The sequence below is a fragment of the Sus scrofa genome, chromosome 3 (assembly GCF_054392235.1).
Source record: "Sus scrofa isolate SSC_HxYL_T2T_F1_AM1 chromosome 3, Sscrofa_HxYL_maternal_Yorkshire_Landrace_v2.0, whole genome shotgun sequence".
Taxonomy (NCBI): Eukaryota; Metazoa; Chordata; class Mammalia; order Artiodactyla; family Suidae; genus Sus; species Sus scrofa.
Genome location: NC_139385.1, coordinates 64,478,497 through 64,501,720, shown reverse-complemented (window position 1 = coordinate 64,501,720; position 23,224 = coordinate 64,478,497). Strand labels below are relative to the sequence as shown.

The window sequence follows — 23,224 nt, the reverse complement described above, 5'->3', positions numbered from 1 at the left end:
CCTTGGGCATTTGGGGGGTTTGGGGTGGGGGGGTGACCGGAACTGATTGCCATCAGAACCATTCTGCACCACCCAGTTATTCGTCTTCTTTACAAGCCTTGACCAGGTTGGATGACTTCAGATGCTGTATTTGTATCGTTGTCTCTTGACCTGCTCTTGGTGGTTGTGATTTTCCTAGGGTTTTGGTGGCCAGGTGGGTGGGCTTAGAAAAGAAAATTTCTATTAATTTCTCCCCGAGTGAAGAATGACTCTCCGTTGTTTCGAGGATTGCGGAAAAATGCACCAGTCTTCTTTGCATCCTCTCGCTAAAGAAACCAGGAGGGGGAAGTAGATTTTCAGACGGTGTTAAACCCACCCATCGTCTTGCAAGGAAGTGGCCTCCACTCCTCAGCAGCTCCGTGAGATGAGTAACTGGTAAACCCTCTCTTCAAAGTGTCTTTGGGAAGCAGAGGAGAGGAATGAAGAGAATTTGGATGTTTCGGTAAAATAGGGTTATCTTCTGATTCTGAAAACCCCATGTAACTTAAAAAGAATTGTCCTGGTGTGTTTAATAAAACACAAGTCGACTTGAAGAAATCGGTCCAGGGACAGTCGGTGTGCCCACCCAAGACTGCGGGGGGAGGGGCTGGAGGGGTGTGGACGGGTGCATCCCAGATGGTGGTGGTGGTGCTTGGGCTTAGGTGGGAAGTCTGCATGGGACTGAGGTTCCTGAAGGAGTGTTTATTTAACCTACTGAAGGAACTGTTTGTTCAAATAAAGGGACCCTGAGGTTAAAAGAACTGCATGTCGCACGTGTATATATGCGTGTGCACAAAACCACACTCCACGGGAGTGAAATCTGGATGCCTCTCGAGCATTGCGCTGGGGTGTCCAACGCGATGGGCTTTCTGGAGAGTGGTACCGACCTGGAACCTTGCCATTAAGTCCTGACGTAGTTTGTTAGAAAGGTCGTTATACCATGTGTCAGGTGATTTGGATGGAGTCTAACCTTCTTTTGACGCTGCGTCTGGCTGCGTCTGGCTTCCGGCTCCAGTCCCCACCTGTCAGGGGAGGGGGAGGACACTCTTGCCCTACTTGGCCCCCGAGGTTGTTGGGGTGATCAGTTGCTTGCATGTCCTCATGGAAGAGGAGGTCTGGCAAGTATGTGATGACTTAGAAGACGCTGTGCCCCACAGAGGGGGTCTTACATGTGCTACATCCCCTTGAGGGACGAGTTATGGATGGTTTCTAGGTATTCATAACCACCTCATAGGTGTGTCTGTGCTGAAGCCCTGAGGTTTTTCTGAGGCCAAGTGTACCTGGATGTTCTAACCATCTTTCTCGTCACCCTTGTTGCCCATAACTTAGGCTCATTGAGTAGCAGTAAAGTAGGATCCTGCCTTCTGCCCCAGTCTGGTTCACTTAACCTCCCTTATTTCTAACCTTATTTTCATTAATTGGTCCCCTTTCTCCTGCCTTCTCTCTTGATAATAAACATCCTAGAAATCCTAAGTGCTCGTAAGTGAAATACTTTTAGGATGATACGTTTATTTTACTACATAAATGATGAAATTTAGGATCTGTGGTAGTGGGACAGCCCTGGCCATGCTATAGAAATAAGAAGTGTAGTCCCTGAGGTACTATTCTAAAATGTTAGCCGAAATCTAAGGTGAAATCGGGTTAGAGAAACAAGTAATATAAAGGAATAGTCGGATAAATCCAACATATGAGCCCATCTATGAGGCAGCTGGTCCAGTTTTTTCACAGAGCTTCGGCCTCAATGGTACTACAGCGGTTGTCATGGAAATAAGCTAAACAAGGTGGGGGGTGGGGCGTCAGGGACGTTGGAATGTGGACCAAGTGTTGGGTAATACGGGACTGCTGGTTTTCTTAGCTCTGGTTAACGGTGTGTGATGCTGGCAAGAGATCCTCTTACCTGTATTTGGAATTGAGGTCTCTTGATGTTGACAACTTATTCTGAATATTCGTTTTGGTGGGGAAATCTATCTTCTTAAGAGAAATAGGTAACTGTTCAAAATGCTAATGAATTATTATTCTGGGTATTAAATAAGTAGGTATTCTCTGTATGTAGAAGCTTTCCTTCCTCTTTCTGTTAAGAAATTTCACAATTAAAAGATAATATATCCACTTTTGAGGCAGTTACTCTACAGGTTGTGTTTTACAGTGTGGACTCCTATGAATTCTTTTCTTCGACACACTGACTTTTGGCCTCTCTTCACCTTGCTTGCTTAATCTTTCACAGTGAGGTCTGCACCCCTGCTCCAAGGTGTGTGTGGCTGGGGGTGCTCTTGAAGCACCCCCTCCACTGCCCTATTCCCCAGGCCAAGGACTGTTCTTATCTTCCACTGCTGTTGGGAGAACTTTCTCCCTTACCCCATAAAGTAAACACATGTGAGCCTCTAGCTGTCAGAGTCTTTGAAATAACAGAAAAAACGATGCTATTCCTGCTTTTTTTGCATAGGGGTCTGGGTGGAAGGGAAGCTGGTGGTGGTCATGCAGGCGCCGTGGGAACAAGGTTGTGTCTGTGAATTGGGTAAACTGATGGGATTTTTATGTTCCAGTGAGCTTACTCCCCTCCCAACCCCCGCCCCACCCCCGGGGTCTTCAAGGTGGGCCTGCGAGCCTCTGGAGGCCCTCACAGATCCTGGTGCTGTCTTCATGGGGTCACCCAGGTCTCTTGAAAGTTAACTTGTCAGCAGTATAAGCAAACACCAGGTTGAATTGATTGGGTAGTTTTGAAGGAGATTAAATCCTAAGCTTCTGATTGCCAGCCATAATCAGATTTAGAGCTTTAGTGTGTAAGAGTTGGGTGTCCCTTTTTTTTTTTTTTCCCCATTTTCAAGTTTTCTTAAAAATTAAACTTTGCGTGTTTTTTCCCAAACGTGTTTCTGGCTTCAGGATCTTCAGGATTTCCCTTTCTGCTTCCTGTGCTAGGAGACAATTCTTTCAAATTTGGCCTTCTGGCTTGGGGCCCAGTCTGGCAAGGAAAACCTCAGGGACTTGGTAGGGACCCTCCTTTAGGAAGAGTAAACCAGCAGCCACACATCCTCGCTGGCGGTTGGGAGGAGAGGCTCTACAATATCCCCTGCTTTTCACTAGAAATGTACAAAGTGTCGCCGTGTAAGAGTTTCTCTCTTCTCCCACTAGTACGGCCTTTTGGCTCCTCAGTCTGGAGTTTGGGAAGGCGCTCCTCATGGCGGCTTGCTTGGCGTGTCTTTCTTTGGCTTTGGTTATGCTGAAATCTGTCATCTCCAGGATGGCCTTGTCCTTGAACTCTGAAGCCCCAGGAAAGAACACCAACATTCAGCATGTGGTGTGAACGAACTTCTCACCTTGGGGAAGATGCTTCTGCCTCTTTGTATCCAGACCAGAGGCCTCCCTGGGCCCAGTTCTTGGGCTATGGCTCCAGACTCATCTCCCAGACTGGGCTGCTGCCTCTAAGTGGCCCTCCCTGTACGTGGGGTGTATGGCAGGTTGTCCTGGCCTCTCATTAGGCAGGAAATTGGCTTTAATAGTTGCTGTGACAGCTTGGCTTACTAATAACTGGTTTAGAACACGCTGTAATATTCTATTGCTTGTACTTAGACCTGTTTTTTTTTTTTTTTTTTTTTTTTTTTTCCCTTTTTCTTACTTTCCCACAAATAAAACTGGCTTTTGGATTTGGTGGCTTACTGTGAAGCGGTACTGTTGTTCCAATAAAAGATAGGGTTTCAGACATTTTTGGACTAGCTAATTGAAACACAGATTTTCTTTGTGTTTTTCCTTAATTGTTACTTATTTGTATGCTTCCTCTTTACATGTGGCTTATTACTGCAATTACTTAAGCTGCCTCTCTAAGTATATGATTATCTTACATCATAATCATGGTAATATCTTAATATCGTAATGATTTGGGGTGCACTCGAGTTACAGTTTGTATTTCTACATTCAATTAGGGTGGTCTACTTTGTCCTTTTCAGAAAGATTGGTCTATTTCCTCTAATTGACCTGTGGGCTTAGAAGCTAGAACATATGACTGTGTTTAATAGGCACAGCTTTTCTTTTAATAGTTGTAACTGCTTTTTACCAAAGAATCAAGTGTTGGATTAGAAAAGACAAAGTTAGGAGTTCCCATCATGGCGCAGCCAAAACGAATCTGACTAGTAACCATGAGGTTGCAGGTTCAATCCCTGGCCTCACTCAATGGGTTAAGGATCCGGCGTTGCCGTGAGCTGTGGTGTAGGTCAAAAATGCAACGCAGATCTGGCATTGCTATGGCTGTGGTGTAGGTGGGAAGTTGTAGCACCCGTTAGACCCCTAGCCTTGGAACCTCCGTATGCCTTGGGTGCTGCCCTAAAAAAGCAAACAAACAAAAAAGGATGAAGTTAGCTTCTCAAGGGCCAAAATGTGCTTCATGTGGTTCTGACATGCGGTCTCCAGTGGCCAAGTTTTGGCCCAGCCATCGTGCTTTTGGGTAAAGGCCTACAGTGTAGATTCTGCCTGCTTTTCCTGAATGTCAGTGTTTCTCCAAAGCCCATGGGCTGGATTTTGCTGCTGTGACAGGTCTGTGCGCCCTTCCTCTGGCTCCTCCACAGGTAGGTTGGCTCAGTGCTCGTGCTGCTGGACTGTCTACACGGAGGGTTTCTGGAGCTGCTCAGTTCGTGTTTGACAAGAAAACACCCTCTTGTGGCCTGTCAGCGTCCTCAGCAGAAGGCACAAAAGCCTTTTGTTTGTTCTGGTGAAAAAATGCCAGTTCTTAGTGGGCACAGAGTGTCGGTGTCACGCACAATTGGTGTCGGCTTGCCTAGGCCCTTCCAGTTTAAGACTGTTGTGGTGTTTGGTTGTAGAGCTGGAAGGAGAAGAATCTGGGATTTTATTGGTTATGTGCCTGTTTTGTAATTTTAGATGAAAATCTTTTGATTATGAGTCTTGTGCCTGAGTTTGATGTATGGCTTCTTGGAAATACCTAGAATTCGCTGCATCTTAATTGGTGTTTTGTGACCTTGGCTTTTTTTGTTGTTGTTGGGAAATCTGCAAACAGTTCTTTAGTCCAAGTCCCCACTTAAGGGATTGTGCCTCCTGAGAAGAGTTGTAACTCTAAAAGTATTTAGGTGTTTCTCTCTGTGTGAATTTTGTTCTTGGAAGTTGTGGGTTGTGGTGACTCCCTTTCTGAAGGCTGGATGAGATGGTTTTGTCCAAGAAAGGATGAGAAAGAGGAGTTGCTGCTCAGTTACCCTGAGTCTGGAGACCTAGCACTCCATGGGAATAGCCGTGCAGGGGCACATGGGTGGAGGCCTGGCTGGCATTTGTGGTGCAAAGTATTTCATCAGTTTCGGTGTCAAGAGTTGGGGTATGCAGCCACAGTGTGAGGGGTCCTGGATCTTGGCCAGTGCTGGGCTCTCCATGCATGTCCTTTGCAGTTGTGGCGCCCATCTGGTTGACAGCAGTCAGCTTCTGCCCTGGGTTTTCATGACGTGGAGGACCTGGGGTGGGGCAGGGCGGTGCTTTGTAAGTGCTGCCAGCACTTCCTCCTGGGGTTGGGAGCGGGGTAGGAAGAGTGAGGGCTGGGAAGGGGGAGGGAGGGAAGACAGTGCTAAGAGCCAGACCCCTCAGCCTCTCAGCGGATGTGTCCTTCTGTCTGGCTGCCTGCTTGCCTGTGGGGGAAGGGCCCCCTGGGCAAACAGGAAAGAGGCCCAAGGTCCCAAAGGGGTCCTGGGTTTGAATCATTCCTGCTTCCCTTTAGGATTTAAATTTTATTTCAAAAACATGACTTAAGCATAAAAATGACTTTTCCTTTGGTGTGTGGGGGGCAGGTGTGCCAGGCACAGAGTGGGGAATGCGGCTACCCCCAGACAGATGTCTCAGGCAGACCCAGGCCTCTCCCAGAGTTCCTGATGCTGTGTGTGTTCCTCCATTCTCACCGCTGCTTGGTCCCTCTTGAGTTGTGCTTATCATTCTGATGGGCTGAGGTGTCCTGGTTTTCATCTAAGTCTGCAGGTTGTCTGCACACAGGGGTTGCCAGCACCTCTCCCCCTTAGTTTTAGCCCTGGAGCTGTCCACATGTGAGTGGCTTTCCAGGGCCCCCGTCGGTGCAGGCAGTGAGGGGAGGTTCCTGGGGGAACTGGCCTGTCCCTTCAGGACCACCACATGCTGTGGCTGCCCCCCTGCCCTGGAAAGGACGTGCCCCGAGTGCCCACCCAGAGGCCCCACAGTGAGTCAGCTGGGGTCTGTTTAGGCTCCCCCCGATTGTGTTTCCTGTGAAAGGTTGGATCTCACACTTTGTCCCTGGTGGGTCTGCTGGGGACCTGGGAGGCTGTAGCCCCTGTGGAGGTGGCAGTAAGGGTTGTCTGCAGCCACCGAGGGACCGTCACATGTGCACCTGTGGCCACAAGTCTTTGTTGGCCTCCTGAGCATTTGTTGAAAACCCTTTACTGGGGGCCCGCGGTGCTGGCCCTGGGCCAGGTGCTGGGGTCTCGCTTTCGGCTCCTCACCCGCAGTCTGGTCACTAGGGAGTTACCATGGGTGGCCATTTTCCCCCTTGAAACAGAAACTTTGGAAGCTCAGAGAGGGGAGGGTAAGCAGACCATCTACTGGCCCAGGGCCAGCCTGGTTCACACCTGCCTCCCAGGCTCATTCCTCTTTCAGGACCATGTCAGTGCTAAAGTTAGCCGTGGCCCCTGAAGAGGGGATTGGGCAGTTGCTCCGGGGTGTTTCTTTTGGACTTCTCCCAGCTACCGGGCGCACGTGTTTGTCTCCCACGCCCAGGAGGTAACAGCCATGCATTTATTAGCTGCAGCACGAAGCTGGACCTGTTACAGCATGGGATCCAGGGTGGTGGTCTTCTGTGGCCTTTGCATTTTCTGTTGAGGAAGGGCTTTGGTGGTGCACGCTGGAGTCTGTGCGACCTTCTTCCTCAGGGCGCCTTGGTCGCAGTTATTCCGAGTTATTTAGGGGAGATTACAAGATCCGGGTGCCCAGGCCTCCTCCTTAGAGGTTTGATCCAGAAGGTTTGGGTGGGGCCCAGGCATGTATAATTACAAACCAGACAAAAAACACCCAGCAACAGCACCAAAACTCTCCCAGTGACTGCTTGTCAGCCAGGGTTGCAGGAGCACCGCTGTCGCCTCTGCTCAAGGACACAGAATCCATGCACACGAGTGCCCAGAAGTGGGCTGGGGGTGGCTGGGGACCTCCCACTGGCCCAGGAGGGCACCCTTGGCTCCGCTGAGCTCTGCACTTCGTTTTAACCTAGCTTTAACAAATCTGATTTTCAAGAGAAGCTTTAGAAATGTGCAGGCTCTTGATTTTTGAAATGTTCAATTAAAAAAAAAAAAAAAAAACACAACCATCTCCAACCCCCTCCCACCCTCCCTAAACCCACCAAAGGAAATGTGATGTCCATTTTAGCCAGTGAGTTACCTCGGAGAACCTGCTCTTAGCATCTAGAGAGCAGTTTCCGGCTTAGACGTCAAAAGAATCACCTTAATAAGATACCAGGGCAATCTGAAGAGGTCAGAGTGCAGCGGACACTCAGACTGTTTTTAACATGGCTGTTAGTCGGCTTTTGTTACTATTTGGTAAGTGGATTTTGTAAGCCTGAGTAATGGGCATAGCAGATACTAATGTGCAGCAACTCCACCCTAACTTTAGGGATTTATTTTTCAATCAGACACATCTTTTCTCCTCTGACTACTATCCTTAGAGAAAGAAAGGAAATATTGCTTTCAGGGCGTGGGTGGAAAATTCATAGCCAGACTCTGTCAATAGAAGCCTCAGACCTCAGCCTCCAGGATGAGTTTTGCTGAAGAGAAGTGGTGTGGTCAGGTGGTCAGTGGAGAAATCTTCAACCTTCTTTTGGCGTGAGCCTCTGGTCCTGCCTCTGCTGCCCTCTGCCTGTCACCGAGGCTAGAGCTTTGCAGGAGATAGTGGGCAGTGCTGGGAATGGCTTGGTTTGCCCACAGATTGGCTTCTGCCCTCCCAAGTGCTGGGCGAGACATGCTGCACTGGGATGGCCTTGGGGCGCTGTGTCTGCTGTTGACAGGAGGGGACAGAGCATGTTACCACTGTAGAGGCTGGCATGGGATGCCACCCTGGCTGAGGGAGGGCTGGTGGCCCGCCTGTGTGGTTCTCGGCGTGTGTGGGTTATTGCTGGCTCTTGAGGTCCTGCGGGGCAAGCCATCCATCACCTTCCCCGCTTCTGCCCAAATGGCATGTTACCCGAGAGGCCTCCCTGACCACCCGGCGTGACATAGCCACTGCCCCCACCCTGGCACTCCCGCTCCTCCCCTGCCCTCCCTCTCCTCTTACTTTTTTCCTTCTCTCTCTATTTGCCTTCCTTCCTTTCTTTCTCTCAGTCATCAGCAGATTCGCTTGTGTATGGCTAGTGTCCCCTTACAGGATGGGAGCACAGACCCACCTGTGTGGTTCGAGGTGCATCTCGGGTGTGTGGACCGGTGCCCCGTGAGGCACAGTGCTGACCTGGGGAGTAGCTCAGAGCCATCGACATTTCCTGGTGAGCTGGCCATCCTTCTGAGAATTTAGGGGACTCTTCAGGGTCATACATCTGTTTAGTAACCAAGTGAGCAGTTGACTTAGATGATCAGAATTTTTTTATTTTTAACATTATGGGTTTATCTTAGGAAAGCAAGACTTGGTGTATTTGTGACCTGAAGAGTTTCAATTCAGTGTTCCTTTTCAGTTCTGTAGGTTAATTTTGGATGCTTGTGGCTGTAAGTTGAAGAGGGAAACTTCCCTGGGGCAGCAAGTCCTTTGACACATTTGTCTTCTTGGGGGGGTTGATGAAAGGGAAGGGGGTTTGGGCTGAACCACAGGCAGAGCTCTGCATCCCTGGGAAGAAAGAGGGGGCTGGAGTTGATGGCCTGGCTGCATCATTTTGGTGAGGAATAGTGTCCAGTGGAACCTCAAAGGGAGACTTTCTAAAAGTGGGTTTTCTCTTCCACCTCTTTTTAAAGGAGATGTAGAGGGATTATGAATAATGAATGAAATAGGTAATGCATATTCAACACAGGCAAATTAGTAATTGTATACAGACTTGGAAAACCAGAAGGAAAACAAGCCCTGCCCTTGGAGAAGACTTCCCACATATGCATGAAGACTTATGCCCTCTGTGCCAGAGCTGAGGACATGGCAGCAGAAGTGATTCAGGTTCAGAAAGTAGATTAGAGTTGTAGTGAGGCACAAAGCTGCATAGAGTCTGCCTTGATATCAATACTGTAAATATTTCCAGGTTTAAGGGCAGTGTTATTTTAGAGTCAGCTTCTTATAGGACTGGGAAACAGTAAGGAGCAATTTGAAAACCCTAATTGCAGGCTGGGTTGGTGATGCGTGGGAAGGACCGTGGGCGGATCGGGAGCCCAGAAGGGAGCAGGACCCTTGCCTCACTAAACCTCTTGCCTTTTGATTTGTGTCTGAAACGTTTAACTTTCTCCTCCAAGCCGATGAGAAAGTGCAGCCTGAGGGCTTTAGTGAAGCCTCAAGTGATATTTCAGTATTGCGTGTATCCTGTGGGTATAACTCTAAAGTTGGCATGTACTGTGAAGACACAGGAGAAGTGTAGGAACACTTGGGGCGGGGGGGACTTGTGATGTGAGGAGTAAGACGGGAACATGCAGAATTCTGTGTTGCATCCTTTGTTCTGAGTAAATGATCAGCTGTTACAATGAGCGACTTATAAAATTCACCGTCTGGTGCAGGATGCCACCTGGAGTCCAGTGCTGTGTCAGCCCCGGCTTCACCGTGCTTCGTGTAGTTTAGCCCCTCTTGGTAATGTTGTGGTGGAACACTCGGTTCCCCAGCCAATCCTTCCCTAATTCTGTCTCAGCTCAGTGGAGAAATTCAGAAATGAAAACTGTAAGATAGAGGATTCTCTACTTTGAAGTCAGGGACTATTAGTTCCCCTACATTTTGCCAAGGGAAGATTGAAGAGAGGAATTCAGGCTGAGAATTATATTGTAGGTAAACATGGGTCATTAACCTTGCAATAATTAAAATAACCAAACGGGATATATGATTTGGTTTTAAGAACATATATCAATAGCTAATTGTAGTTACAGGTGGTATTAATTAGTCTGGGTCTCAAGAGAATAATTCTGGTTACACATTTTGTTTGAAGTCTGAGTAAATGTTATTCTGTGGTCCCACTGCACCCCCTCCAGTCCAGTCATGATGCTCTCCACCAGAACCAGCTGCCTAGGTGTTCATTTTTTATAGTTAACAGGCCCTGTTGCAGAGGGTTGTTTTTGCCCTCATTTTGCAGAGGAAGAAAACGATGTCTGGAAAAGATTGAGGAACTGGCCTGAGGTCGCCCCCAGTGCTAGGCGGAGTGGGGCTTCTCTCCTGGCCCCTGACTCCTGAGCCCCATTTGGGCACCATTGCACAGTATTTAAATATCTTCATATGTGAATTAAAGGAATAAAAAAATAGTGTCATCTTTTTCCTCCTTTAAAACATGAATAGGAGTTCCTGTTGTGGCTCGGCAGTCAGCAAACCTGACTAGCATCCGTGAGGACGAGGGTTTAATCCCTGGCCTCACTCATTGGGTTAAAGATCTGGCGTTGCTGTGAGTTGTGGTGTAGGTTGAAGATGTGGCTCAGATTCCAAGTTGGCTGTGGCTGTGGCGTAGGCCAGTGGCTACAGCTCTGATTGGACCCTTGGCCTGGGAACCTCCAAATGCTGTGGGTGAGGCCCCGAAAAGACAAAAAAATCAAAAACAAAAACAGAGGAGTTCTCTGGTGGCTCAGCGGCTTAAGGATCTCATGTTGTTACTGCAGTGGCTCAGGTTGCTCCTGTGGCATGGGTTCAGCCCCTGGCCTGGGGACTTACACAGGTGTGGCCAAAAAAATATTAACTGAAATTTTAATCATAAAAACATTGATAATACAGAAAAGTAGAGAAAGGTGAACTCTTTATTTTTAGTAGGTTCAGACAGTCAGCAAATATGAAAATCTGAATTTTCTGTGCAACTCTTGCTGTGAGAGCCCATAAGTAGGGTGTGTTTTCTGCATCCTCTGTGTCTCCCTTGGGTCAATTTTCTGAATCACTTTACCTTCAGGAGAGTAGTGCTTGACTGTTGTCGCAGTCAGATGGTGGGATTTCAGGTCTAGCATTACTGGATTTCACCGCTCAGCTACTCGATGTGTTGGCTTCCTCCTAGAGGCTTCGGTGGAAGAAGAGCTCTCCCCAGGTTTGCCCCTGGTAAAGGATTTGGAGTTTTTTTTTTTTTTTTTTCTTTCCTGCTGTTAAACTTTCTTTTGTCATCTTAAACTAAAATTGCTCGATCTGGGGCCAGTTGGATTTTCAGCTGAGGGGAAAGAAGTGGCCAATATGTACGAAAGGTTGGCCATAACTGCTTGCGGAATCCCATATCTCCTTTGTTTTAGATGCTTTGCTTTACAGACTGGCCCGTGCCTTGTCTCTTAACTATTGATGTAAGAATGGACAGGCCAAGTTTTTGTCCTAACTTATATTTTATGGGCTCTTTACTATTGGTGCTTTTTAATTTCCTGCTTCCCTCTTACAGCATAACTCCTCACACGTGGTGCTGTAGTCCAGACCCTGTCTGCTGCGCCACGTGGAAGGGGCACTGTCCCTTTTAATGCAGCTTCACCAGATGTCCTTATAAAACAGCTGCCCTCTCTTCCCATCCAATCCACTATGCGCGCGCGTGCGCGCGCGCACACACACACACACACACACACACACACACACGAGTCTCCACTTGGTAGTGTAAAGGGGATGTTGGCTACAGAGATAACTCAGCTAACTGGAGCTTAGCTTGCTGTCTGGCCAGTGACCCCCTGCCCCCCAGGTCTGTCTGTTTTAGAACCCAGTTGAAAATGACCGAACAAGCATGCAGAGCCCAAGTGACTGGGCCCTTTCTTTGCTGGGGTCAGAATATTAGTGCCTGACGTAATATTCCCTGAGGCTGTCACTTAATTGCAAGGACAGAATAGTAATTGATGTTCATAATGATTTCCCAGAGCCATTAAGAAAAGCATCTTTAATGTACTCAAGATTTTAGGCTTTAGAGAGATTTCCAGCCAGATTGGTCTCTTAAAGGAAAGAGATGTGGTGCATGAATGGTTTCCTTTTGCTGCTGCTCACCCCGCTCTGCAGGCCTGTGCCTTCCTTGGGGGTGGGCGCCGGGTAGCCGTCGGTTTTGGCTGCTTATTAGTGGAAGTCGAAAGTCTGCACGTTCTCTGCTTTTGAGGCATGCAAGGCAGTACCAGCCCAAGAAGGGCGTAATTCTCTGTGGAGGCCTTTAATTTTAAACACTCGAGGGAATAGATGCTTTGTCTTATTAAATCTGGAATCCTGATGGGTCTGATAGCACTGGCATCACCTGTGCTTTCCGTCATATGCATACCCGCAGCCCTGAGTTGGGGCAGAGGGAGAGGTGGGGGAACAGGCCAGTAAGGAGGGGTAGTTAGCAGGATGGGGTGCTCATTCACACTAGGCTGGGCTTGGGAGGGGGTGTGTGCCATGGGCTCCTGTTGCCTCACTTGCTCTGGTGTAAGGAGGGGTTCAGGAGACGCACTTGTTCCGTCAAGTGCTCTGAGCTGTCCTCTTCCAACTTAATTCCACAGCTCCTCATCTTAGATGGCTCGTGGGGTGCTGTCTGGGTGATACGCCCTTCCTGTCTGGTTGCAGATACCTCCTGGAAAAGCATACTCATGAGTGGGGTCTGTGGTTTGGGGTTTTACAGTGCAGAAGCAGTTAAACTGATCTTTGCCTTTGGGGTGGATGGATGTTGTGAGAATTAACCTGTCTTTCCTCTCAAAGGAAGTCTTTGTTATGCCATTTGGTTCCTGCTTGGTCTGAGACACTGTCTTCCACCCCTCACCCCCATCCCTCTCCTCCCAGTAACAGTTTGTTTCAAATTGGACTACAAGAAGAATGTGCACCCTGACCTAACCAATGGGAAGGGGACAGATGTACCGCCTGCGCACCGCCTGTGCAAGGGATGAATGGGGTGAAGTCTTCCTTCTTCGGGTGCTTTTTGAGCACATACACCTTTCTGTGGAAGTAAAGAGCCTTGTGGAGATCTCCCCTTGTTTGCGTGTCTCACTTTCTGACACTGATGATCCCAGCTAGAGTCACTTTCCCCCAACAATGTGGAACCATAGAAAGAGTGCACAGTACCTCACCCAGTACTGAGCTCAGGCTGTTCATCACAAAGGTCAGGCTCTTTAAAATAGGGAAATGTAAGAGGGAATTATAATTGGAATTAAAAAAAAATCAAAGACAAATTTTTTAGAGCTGTTTTGGGTTCACAGCAAAATTGAGAGGAGGTGCAGAGATTCCTTGCACTGGCACATTGTAATCACTCACTTTACTTTGGGGTCCCTGCTTGGTGTCTTGCTGTGCTCTCTATGAATTGGGACCAATATATGGTGACAGAAATCCATCATGATAGTATTGGAGAGTATTTTCCCTGCCCTGAAAATCCTCTGTGCTCTGCCTGGTCACTGCCTTCCCCAATTGGATTTAATTTTTTAAATTATTTATTTATTTATTTATTTATTTTGCTATTTAGGGCTGCACCACAGCCTATGGAAGTTCCCAGGCGGGGGTCGAATTGCAGCTACAGCTCCTGGCCTACACCACAGCCACAGTACCACTGCATCCGAACTCCATTTGCAACTTGCACCACTGCTCACGGCAATGCCGGATCCTTAACCCACTGATTGAGGCCAGGGGTCAAACCTGCATCCTCATGGATCCTGGTCATGTCCGTTAACCCCTGAGCCATGATGGGAACTCTGCCCAGTTGGCATTTCTAAGTTAAACCAAGAGTGAAATGAGTGAGATGTCCTGGGAGAACTGACAGACCAGGCTTGGCTGAGCCCCTGGGTGTGTCTCCCGCCCTTCCTGTTCACTTTCTCATATGTAAAAGCATTGCACATTTCAGAAGGTAGTTGCTTGTTTTTGGATAAACATAGTTGCCATTTGTTAGAATTTGTTACAAATCTAACCTTCACACACCCAAGCCCCAGCTAAGACAGTGAGTGTGTATCTACTGTAATAAATACTATGTAGTCCAGAGACAGATATAAGGAATTGAATTTGGGCTTTATCGTACAAGCTTGGTGAAGTGGTTTTCAGAATTCAGAATGCATAAGAATCACTAGAGACTGCATTAAAAAGTTATGGAGCCCTGTACCTCACTTAACGGAATTCTCATGTTCAGCTCTGAATCAGCCAGTTGTCCCCTTTCTCTTGGCCTGTTGACCCTGCACACACATCACTTGCTGGGATTTTGTAAGGATGGTTTGCAGCTCAAGCCTCCAGGGACCCACCTCCTGACCTTTGGCATCTTTGAGGCTATCAGGCCATCCTTGGAGGCCTTGCTGCAGCCTCCACAGGGGTCCCACCGCTGGCCCCCCAGTGATGTCCCTTCTAATGGCTCCTTTAAAAGCACTCATGTCCCCAGTGCAGTTGGCTTCACACCATCCTGTTTCCTAAGTGTTTCTGCTGCAGAGTGCAGTGTTTCTCTCTCTGCTTTCTTGTAAATTGTTTTACAGCCCTCTAAGCAACAAGCTCCCTGAAGGCAGAGGTGTTCACCCCTCAGTGTTGTAGGCTTGTTCCAGCTACTGGTTAAATGTAGCCAGTCTTGCAAATGGCATTATTTCATTCTTTTTTTTTTAACGACTAATATTCCATTATATATATGTGTGCACACACGTGTGTGCACACACACACACACACGCACACCCCTCCCACATCTTCTTTATCCAGCCCTCTGTCGATGGGCATTTAGGTTGTTTCCATGTCTTGGCTATTGTAAATAATACTGCCCTGAAGATAGGCGTGCATATATCTTTATAAGTTAGAGTCTTCTGGACACATATCTGGAGGTTATATGCCCAGGAGTGGGATTGCTGGATCATATGGTAGTTCTGTTTCTTGTTTTTTGAGGAACTCCTGTACTGTTTTCCACAGTGGCTGCAACCAGCTTGCATTACCACCAACAGTGCTCCCTTTGCTCCACACCTTCTCTAATATTTGTCGACTTACCTGTGAGGTGATATCTCATTGTAGTTTTGATTTGCACTTCTCTAATAATTAGCACTGTTGCATCTTTTCATGTGCTGGTTGGTTCTCTGTATGTCTTCTTTAGGATTTCTGCCCATTTTGTTTTGTCTTGTGTTTTGTTTTTTGCTTTTTAGGTCTGCACTTGTGGCATATGGAGGTTCCCAGGCTTAGGGGTTGAATCGGAGCTGCCACTACCAGCCTATGCCACAGCCACAGCAATGCAGGGTCTGAGCCACGTCGTGGCCTACACTACAGCTCACGGCAGTGCTTGATCCTTAACCACCGAGTAAGGCCGGGGATCAAACCCTCATCCTGATGGATACTAGTCGGGTTTGTCACCGCTGAGCCACAACAGGAAGTCCCCATTTTTTGATTGGGTTTTTTGTTGTTATTTTGAGTTGTAGGAGCAGTTTGTGTATTTTGGAAATTAAACTCTTGTTGGTTGCATTGTTTGCAAAGATTTTCTTCCAGTCCATAAATTGTCATTTTGTTTTGTTTATCGTTTCCTTTGCTGTGCAAGTTTGTAAGCTCAATTAGGTCTCTTTTGTTTATTTTTGCTTTTATTTCTCTTGCCTTAGGAGACTGACCTAAGAAAACATTGGTGCAGTTGATGTCCGAGAATGTTTGCCTAAGTTCTCTTCTAGGAGTCTTGTGATGTCTTGTCTTGAGTTTAGGTCTTCAAACCATTTTGAGTTTACTTTTGTGTATGGTGTGAGGGAGTGTTCTAATAACTGCATTGGATCTACATTCACCTGCCCAACTTTCCTAGCACCACTCGCTGAAGAGACTCTGGAATCTAAACTATGATACAAGGGAACTTAATTACAAAGCAGAAACAGACTCAAAGACATAGAAAACAAATTTATGATTAACAAAGGGCAAAATTGTATGGAGAAGGATGTGGAAGTTTGGGACTGGCAGATGCAGGCTCCTATGTATAAAATAAACAAGAACCAACGGTATAGTACAGGGAACTGTGTTCAATATCTTGTAATGGAAAAGAATCTGAAAAGGAAATAGACACAACGCATATGTAACTGGGTTACTTCACTGTACTCCTGACACTGACTGAACATTGTAAATTAACTGTACTTCAATAAAAAATAACTTGAACTAAAAAATAAGGGGAAAAGGCAGTCAGCCTGTAGCTCACTGAAGTTGGCATCAGTGGGCTTGGCTCTTAAGCAAATAGAAAGCCAGCTTCAGGCAGTTCATCTGTAAAGGTTTGTTTCAGCTTAAACGAGCAAAAGCATTCTAATTTCCAATATTTATTGAAAGAAGATTTATTAGATAAACGAAGGAACAAACACAAACCAGGGGCTCTGCCTGTGCTCACATACATTCAGATTCTCTAAGGAATTCAGATTGCTCTTTCATTGACTTTTCCTGATTTCTCATGGGAGAGAAAAGGCCAAAGGTGAAAATAAGTTACTCTGATGGGCTGCTTTATGCCTTGTTTGCTTCTTATCACTTAGCATACTTAAGCTGCAGAGCAGTACTCTTGGGCAGGTCTTATAAGTCGGTTAAATAGGACAGTTGTGGTCGTTTCTCTCTGAAGGCCCACGGCTTGGTCCAGGGACCAGATCGGCACGAGAATCTTTGAGCTGGTTAACTTGGCCCTCTCACAGCTTCAGCTTCTCCATCTGTAAAATGGGCACAGTGGTACATGCGCTGGGCTGGGTGAGGAGTAGAGGATAATGCATGAAGAGTGCTTGCCTTGTTCACCCAGGGTCCCACATGTGGGCACCTCCTGGGGCCGAGTCCTTTTCTCCCCGCCTGTTTTCCAGGACTGGCATGCTCCCCGCATGGTCCGTCTTTAATAAAAACGGGAAGTGGGCCCACACTGACTGGGGTTGGGGTAGTCGCGAAGGTCTGGGAATCTAGTGTGGGACCCTGGGTTGGGGAGAGGACTCCAGGTGCCCCTGCTGATGGCCGGCGTGGCCACCACGCAGGTACTTACAGCCTGCCTTGTCCTAGAAGGGTCCCAGGTCCCTCAGCACACTGGATCTCCCAGGCACCTTAGGAAGCTCCTAGAAGTTCAGTGTTATTGAGGAAACACAGTGCGAGGTGGTTGCAGGGGACGGAGACCCAGGCCTGCCCGGGTCCCAGATTCATTTCTTCCAGTGCTTGTCTTGATGCCTAGAGAGGAGGGCGGCTGGAGTGAGTCTCCTGATTTAAATGTAATCTGAACTGGACCCAGTTTGGGAAGACGTGTGTGCTGAGAAAGGCCATGCCTTTGCACAGTCCGTTCTCCACACAGAAATAATGATCGTTGTCAGGTCCCGCATCCGCCAGCCCTTCGTGAGGGAGACTCTACGTGAACAAGTAGCAACTCCGTGGCCCTTCCGCAGCCTCGGGCTGCTGAGTCTCCAGGACACACTGTGGCCTTGAGCTCAGGCAAGAGGGGAAGGGGAAGGTCCCTCTGTTACACAAGCATCTGGGGGTTTCTCCTTGACCTGTGAGTTTTCCTGACCTGAAAGCGTTCCTGAATCCGATGTTCAGAGGCCCTCCGCCCCGCCGGCCACCTCATTGCCCACCCTCTGGAAGAGAGGGGACAGGGTGGCCGCTGGCCCTCTCCCATGATGGTTCTGCCAGTGAGAGGTTGGCTGTAGTAATTTGGAGGTGGTCCCACTGCAGGAGGAGTAACAGGACTGTTCAGGTGTGAAGGCTGGCTGGGTGCTGGGGAGCTGAACTTGGTGCTCCTTGCAGGGGAAGTACTGGGTGGATACTTTGACCGTTTAAGTTTCTATTCTTCTTAGATTCTAGGAAATTGTAACATGGCTTAAGGATTGTGATTTCAGTTACAGTCATCTGGTCACTTGAGTCCCTTCTGTCATCGAATACATTCCTCTTCTGTCATTGATGGAGGAAAACAATGTCCAGCCACGATTTATGACCAGGGTCGCGTTCAACCCTGCACTGTGGGCTCTTCTCCACACATACTGTTACCTGCTTATGGGGGACAGAGGCCCATGAGTGAGCCCCCTATCTTGCATCCTGGGACCTGCCTGCGCCCAGACAGGGGGTCCTTGGCTCCCTATGTGCAGGATGGGCACTGCTGTTACCCACTTACAGGGGGATGGAGGCACCCTGCGTGGGCCCTGTCATCTATCTGGGGACCTGCCCACGCCCAGACGGGGAGTCCTTAACTCCCCATGTGCAGGGTGGGCATAGTTGTTACCTGCTTATGGGGGATGAAGGCACCCCAAGTGGGACCCTGTTCTCTATCCGGGGACATATCCCTGCCTGGATTGGGGGGAGGGTCGGCTCCTTGTGTGCAGTGTGGGCACTGTTGTTACCCACTTACAGGGGATAGATTTACCCTGAGTGGGCCCCCTGTCCTGCATCTGGGGGGCCTGCAGGGTGGGCACCACTGTGGCTGCCAGGCTCAGGAACACACACGGGTAGACACTTTCCACGAGTGATCCAGAGGTGGACACATGGAGAGATGTTGGGTCTTGGACAGACAGGTGGTAAATGGCAGAAGAAATGGACCCATGTCACGTGAGCAGATTGCTGCCATCTTGGAGGTGGGGCTGCTGCACATGTCAGACTGCTCCCAGGGCATCGCCTGCTGTGTGGGGACCTAGAGGACAGGGTTTTCTTTCGGGTCATGCGGCTGTGGATGCAGCAGCAGTGCAGGCTGTCCCCCGCGCCTGTGCAGGATGCAGGGGCGTGATGCCGGGCATGAGGTGGTGGGCTGGTGAAGCCTGGCAGCTGGAGGAGCACATGGGGCTGGCGGCGGGGCTCCTGGGATATCCTTTAGATGTCTGACTGAGGTGGGTTGATGTGGCCACACAAGGGTGATGGCCCGCCTTGGGGAGGTGAGTGAGTCTGGAACAAGGGTCCTGGCCTGTGGGCTTCATATGTTCTGATTTCCTGGTTTTGGGCTGTGGCCCAGCCCTGCTGGTGAACTGCCGGGACCTCCTGGACTCCATCCCGCCATGACCACATAGAGCCCAGACATAGTTGTAATTCAGTGTTATTTTCATGGAGTTGTTTTGCCCGAGTTGTAATTTGAGTTCCTGCCCAAGCTTTCCAGAATAAATGGAGAGCTTTCCTCAGGTTTCAGGCTCTAAAGTTCATAACTCTTTTCATCATGAGGCCACAAGAGAGGCGGGCTGGGGACTGGGAATACACCAGGCTCTCTCTGGGGACAATCTTTCTGTTTTACATTTGCTGCAGAGGGACAGTCTCCACAGCTTCCTTAAGGAGATGGTGCACACGGGCTACTCTTTGCTGCAGAGGGACACAGGGGCAGGATGGGAGTGAAGTCCCACTGTCCTCGTCTGGGTAGAGGAAAGCGACCTCAGATTTGTTTGAGTTACTGGTGCTGGAAATGGGTAACAAATGTCCAGGTCCTTGGCAGGACCTGCAATAGAGCTGCAGGTGCTCTCTCCATGCACCCCTTGGACTATGCTCCAGCCTCCCCGCACTGGGACCACAGGAAGTGTCAGGACTCGGTATAACCCTTGTAAAATCAGTCACTAGGTACTGGGAATACACCCAGGGGCAATGACTGTCATCCATGGTTGGCGGTAAATCATACCTAGACTGGTTGCTTTTTTTGGTCACTTCCTTCCTGTGGAATGTTGAGAAGTGTAGCTGACCTGATGTATAGAAGAAAATCTTATTTCAGTTGTTCCCATTGAGAGGCACTGATACGTAAATTAAAACCTGGGAAAGAAAGAAGGAATTGATTCTTTGTCAGACTTACTCATTCTGCTAATGGTTGGGCGTGTGAATTACCGTTTTCGGGTCTTCCCAACCAGAGGAGAATCATCTTGTTCTATTGGTGAGCACGGGGCTGTTTCATCTTATCTTTTGGGGGAAAAGTATCGAGGTGACTGTTGAACCTTCAGCCTTCCTGTTCTGATAACTGTGGAGCAGTGGTGCTGATTATCTGTCTTTTCTCTGTTTTTCAGGGTCGTCATGTTAAAACTGGTCAGCTGGCAGCCATCAAAGTTATGGATGTTACTGAGGTAAGTAAGGTTGGGTCACACATGTTTGTAAGTGAAATCCTTCTATAAAAGACAAGCCCCCCCACCCCCCACCCCCTGAGGGTAGTTGTTCTATTTGGAGACTCCACCTTGGGCTCATTGCCCTTGTGTGACACTGGGCTCAGAAGGTCCAGCAGACAAGCTGGCTTAAGTCATTGCAGATGTTCCCTAAGAAACTAAGAATCAGTAGCATTTTCTTTAAAAAAAAAAAAAAAAAAAAAAAAAAACCACATCTGAGTGATGTCATTCTTGGCAATGAAATGGGTTGTAATTGGAAACATCTTCTCTAATGGAAAAGGAGAGATTGGAGAAGGCTCCCGGAGGTCACGTGAACAGGGAGATGGGGGCGGGGGAGCTTCTCTGGGCCATTAGGGCCACATTTGGGCCATTTCTTTTATTTTTAACATGGGGAAAGAAAACAGATCCAGCCAAGTTCCCAGAGGTTTGAAAACAGAAACATCTGCTAGAATGCTGAGCGGATTGTTGGCCAAATTTAGCAGCAAAAAATAGCTCTTAAAATGGTCACATGAGGATTTACTGTGTAGCTTTAGGTGGGAAAGAGGAGACGTGAACTCTGACGAAAAGTGTGTGTGTGCCTATGTGTGTGCACGTCCAGCGAGGCCTGCGCCCACATTTAGTTTAAGAAAAAATAGGCTTAGTTTATATTGAACCGAATCCATCTTATTTTAAATCATTTCCATCTGCAATTTTATCATATCCTCTTGTGATTGCTTCTAATGTGTCCAGTTACAGGTAAGAGTTACATCACACATCACAGGAGAAGGGACGTGGGGCAGCTTGATGTCAAAAAGCCATAAGCTCCCCGAGCCTGGGGTCTGTCAAGGGAGAAATGGCCAAGCTGATGTCAGGTGTGCAGTTGAGTCATGGGGGCGGTGCTGCTTCTCTGCCCCCGCCCCCTCTAGTGACATGCCTATTTTTAAAGTAAGAATTAGAAAACTTTGTCGCTGGACCAGGGGACAACTGATAGAACTTTATACATGTTTCGAAGATGGAACATTTTATAGGGTGACTGATCTCTTTTCCTTGTCACTTTTTATACTGAAAAAGCAGCATTGCGGTCATTCCCTGGTGGCAGCTGAGGATCTGGTGTTGTCATTGCTGTGGCATGCATTTGATCCCTGGCCTGGGAACTTGTGCATGCTGCAGGTGGAGGAAGAAAAAAAGGAAAAGCACCAAGGCCTTGCTGGTCAGAAGGTTCTTGGACTGTCCAGGATGGCGCTGTTGTGTTCGGGCCACCCTGTCTTGATCTCCAGCTCTTTGGGAAGTGGGCGTCTTTCCAGTGACATGCTGATTTTAAGATGACTTCACAGAGGGCTGAGGGAACTGCAGATGCTGCTTTACTCTGGTTCCAGTACCGCAGCCGGTTGTTCATGCGGTGTGGTCCGTGGCCCTTCCTGCAGGTTGCTGCTGGAGCCACAGGGGCCTTTGTCCTTGTCACTAGCACACTTCCTGACTTGGGTACTGTCAGGCTTGTTACATTTTTTTTTAAATTTAAAATTTTTTAATTAAAAAATTAACATATTTGGTTTACAATGTTGTACCAATTTCTGCTGTACCTCAAAGTGGTACACACACACACACACACACATATTCTTTATTTATTGTCTTCCATCATGGTCTGTCCCAAGAGATTGGATATAGTTCCCTGTGCTGTACAGCAGGACTTTCATTGTTGATGCACTCTAAATGTCATAGTTTACCCCCAAACTCCCAGTCCCGCCCCCTCCTCCTTGGCAGCCACACAGACTCGTCCCACTCAAAATGTCATCTTTGCGAGTCTGTGAGGTATTTGCTGTCTGTCCTGACACTTGGGGTTCTTTGCTGGCTTCCTAGCTGACCTGTTGCGACCTCTCCACGGACACCTTAGTGAGCTTGTCTGCTCCCATGGACACCTTCTCTCAGCCGGCTTTGCACCAGGCAGCGAGGGGTCGTGTTTAAAGGAGAGTGCAGACTAGAGGAAGGCCAGACAGCGAGTTACCCCCGAGTCCCTGCCTCGTTTAAGCAGTCCTTGCTGGCGCTCTGGCGCGTTTCCTCTCCACCACCTCTGTGAGCAGAGCTGTAAAACATGGCTCCTTTTCGTGACTTTTTGGTGAGACGCTTTGGATGAGTTGTGTACAAAAGGCATTTCCTTGCCTAAAAAATCAGGCAGTGTTGGACAGATGCGTTTTCAAGACTCCTTTAAAAATAACTATGCAAAACCCCGTGTGTTTAGGTAAAATGAAAACCAGATGGTGAGTCTCCAGAGCAGATACAAACCCATTCAGCCGTTTCCCATGTTGGCCTCTCAGCAATGTTCCTCGAGCACTGTTCTCTTGCAGAGCAACCTCTGCGCTGTGGGTGGGGGCACCCCACCCCACGCGAGAGTAGTTGTGGATGAAGAGAAGGGCCGCTGCCACCTTGAGGGGCTCAGCTCTTGTAAAGTTACAGGCGTTGGCCTGGGTGGGACCTGGGAGCGGGAGTAAGACTCTCCAACTTACGTTTCTGGTTTCGGATCCAGCAGGAGGGGAAGTTGGGGAGGGTTCTGAGGATGAGAGCGGGACTGCGAGTGGCTTCTGACATCACTCAGGTTAATCTCAGGAGCTGTAGGTGCGGATGCTGCTGCATCCTAAGGAGCATCTAATACTCGTCCTGCCACTGGAGCCTACTGCTCACATGAAATTGAGAGGTGTTTTCCAGGCTGCCGGTTATTCCTCAGACACAGGCCAGAGGAGTAGCAGGTGTGGGAGGGAGGTGGCGGGCGGGCCTTCTCCCAGCTGTCAGCTGTTGGCAGCCCTGAATGAATGTGCTCTAGGCTGGCTGCCCTGGGTCCACTTCACCTGCTTTGCTTGATGGTGTGACCCTGGAAGACAGAGCAGACTGGAAACTTACAGCGCGCCCTGGAGTGAGGTGACAGGGGCCGTCTGGGAGACTGAGGAGTCTGGAAGGGAGGCGGCCGTTTGCTCCAGGTGTACTCATGTCTCTGTTTCTTCTTGGGCTGGAACTATTTTAGGCTTTGATTATCTTCAGGGTTTTGAAGGGTTCTTTTTAAAGAAAGCGTGTCACTTATCTGATTGGTTGTGGGAAGGGTTTAAGGACATGTTGAAACCTGACATGACATGGGATCTCTGTTTTGTTTTCAAGATGATTATAGATTCACAGGAATTCGCAGAAAAGTGTACAGGGTGCCTCAT

At 48.5% G+C, this 23,224-nt stretch overlaps 1 protein-coding gene across 50 annotated transcripts in view; it reads left to right on the top strand.

Moving 5' to 3' along the window:
• Window positions 1-23,224, top strand: part of MAP4K4 (mitogen-activated protein kinase kinase kinase kinase 4) — a 166,433-nt gene that overhangs the window by 57,416 nt on the left and 85,793 nt on the right. For all 50 annotated transcript variants that reach the window (XM_085018558.1, XM_085018557.1, XM_085018553.1 and 47 more), the window contains exon 3: window positions 19,959-20,015. In XM_085018558.1, the coding sequence (XP_084874684.1) occupies window positions 19,959-20,015 (57 nt within the window). The remainder of the gene's footprint in view (window positions 1-19,958; window positions 20,016-23,224) is intronic.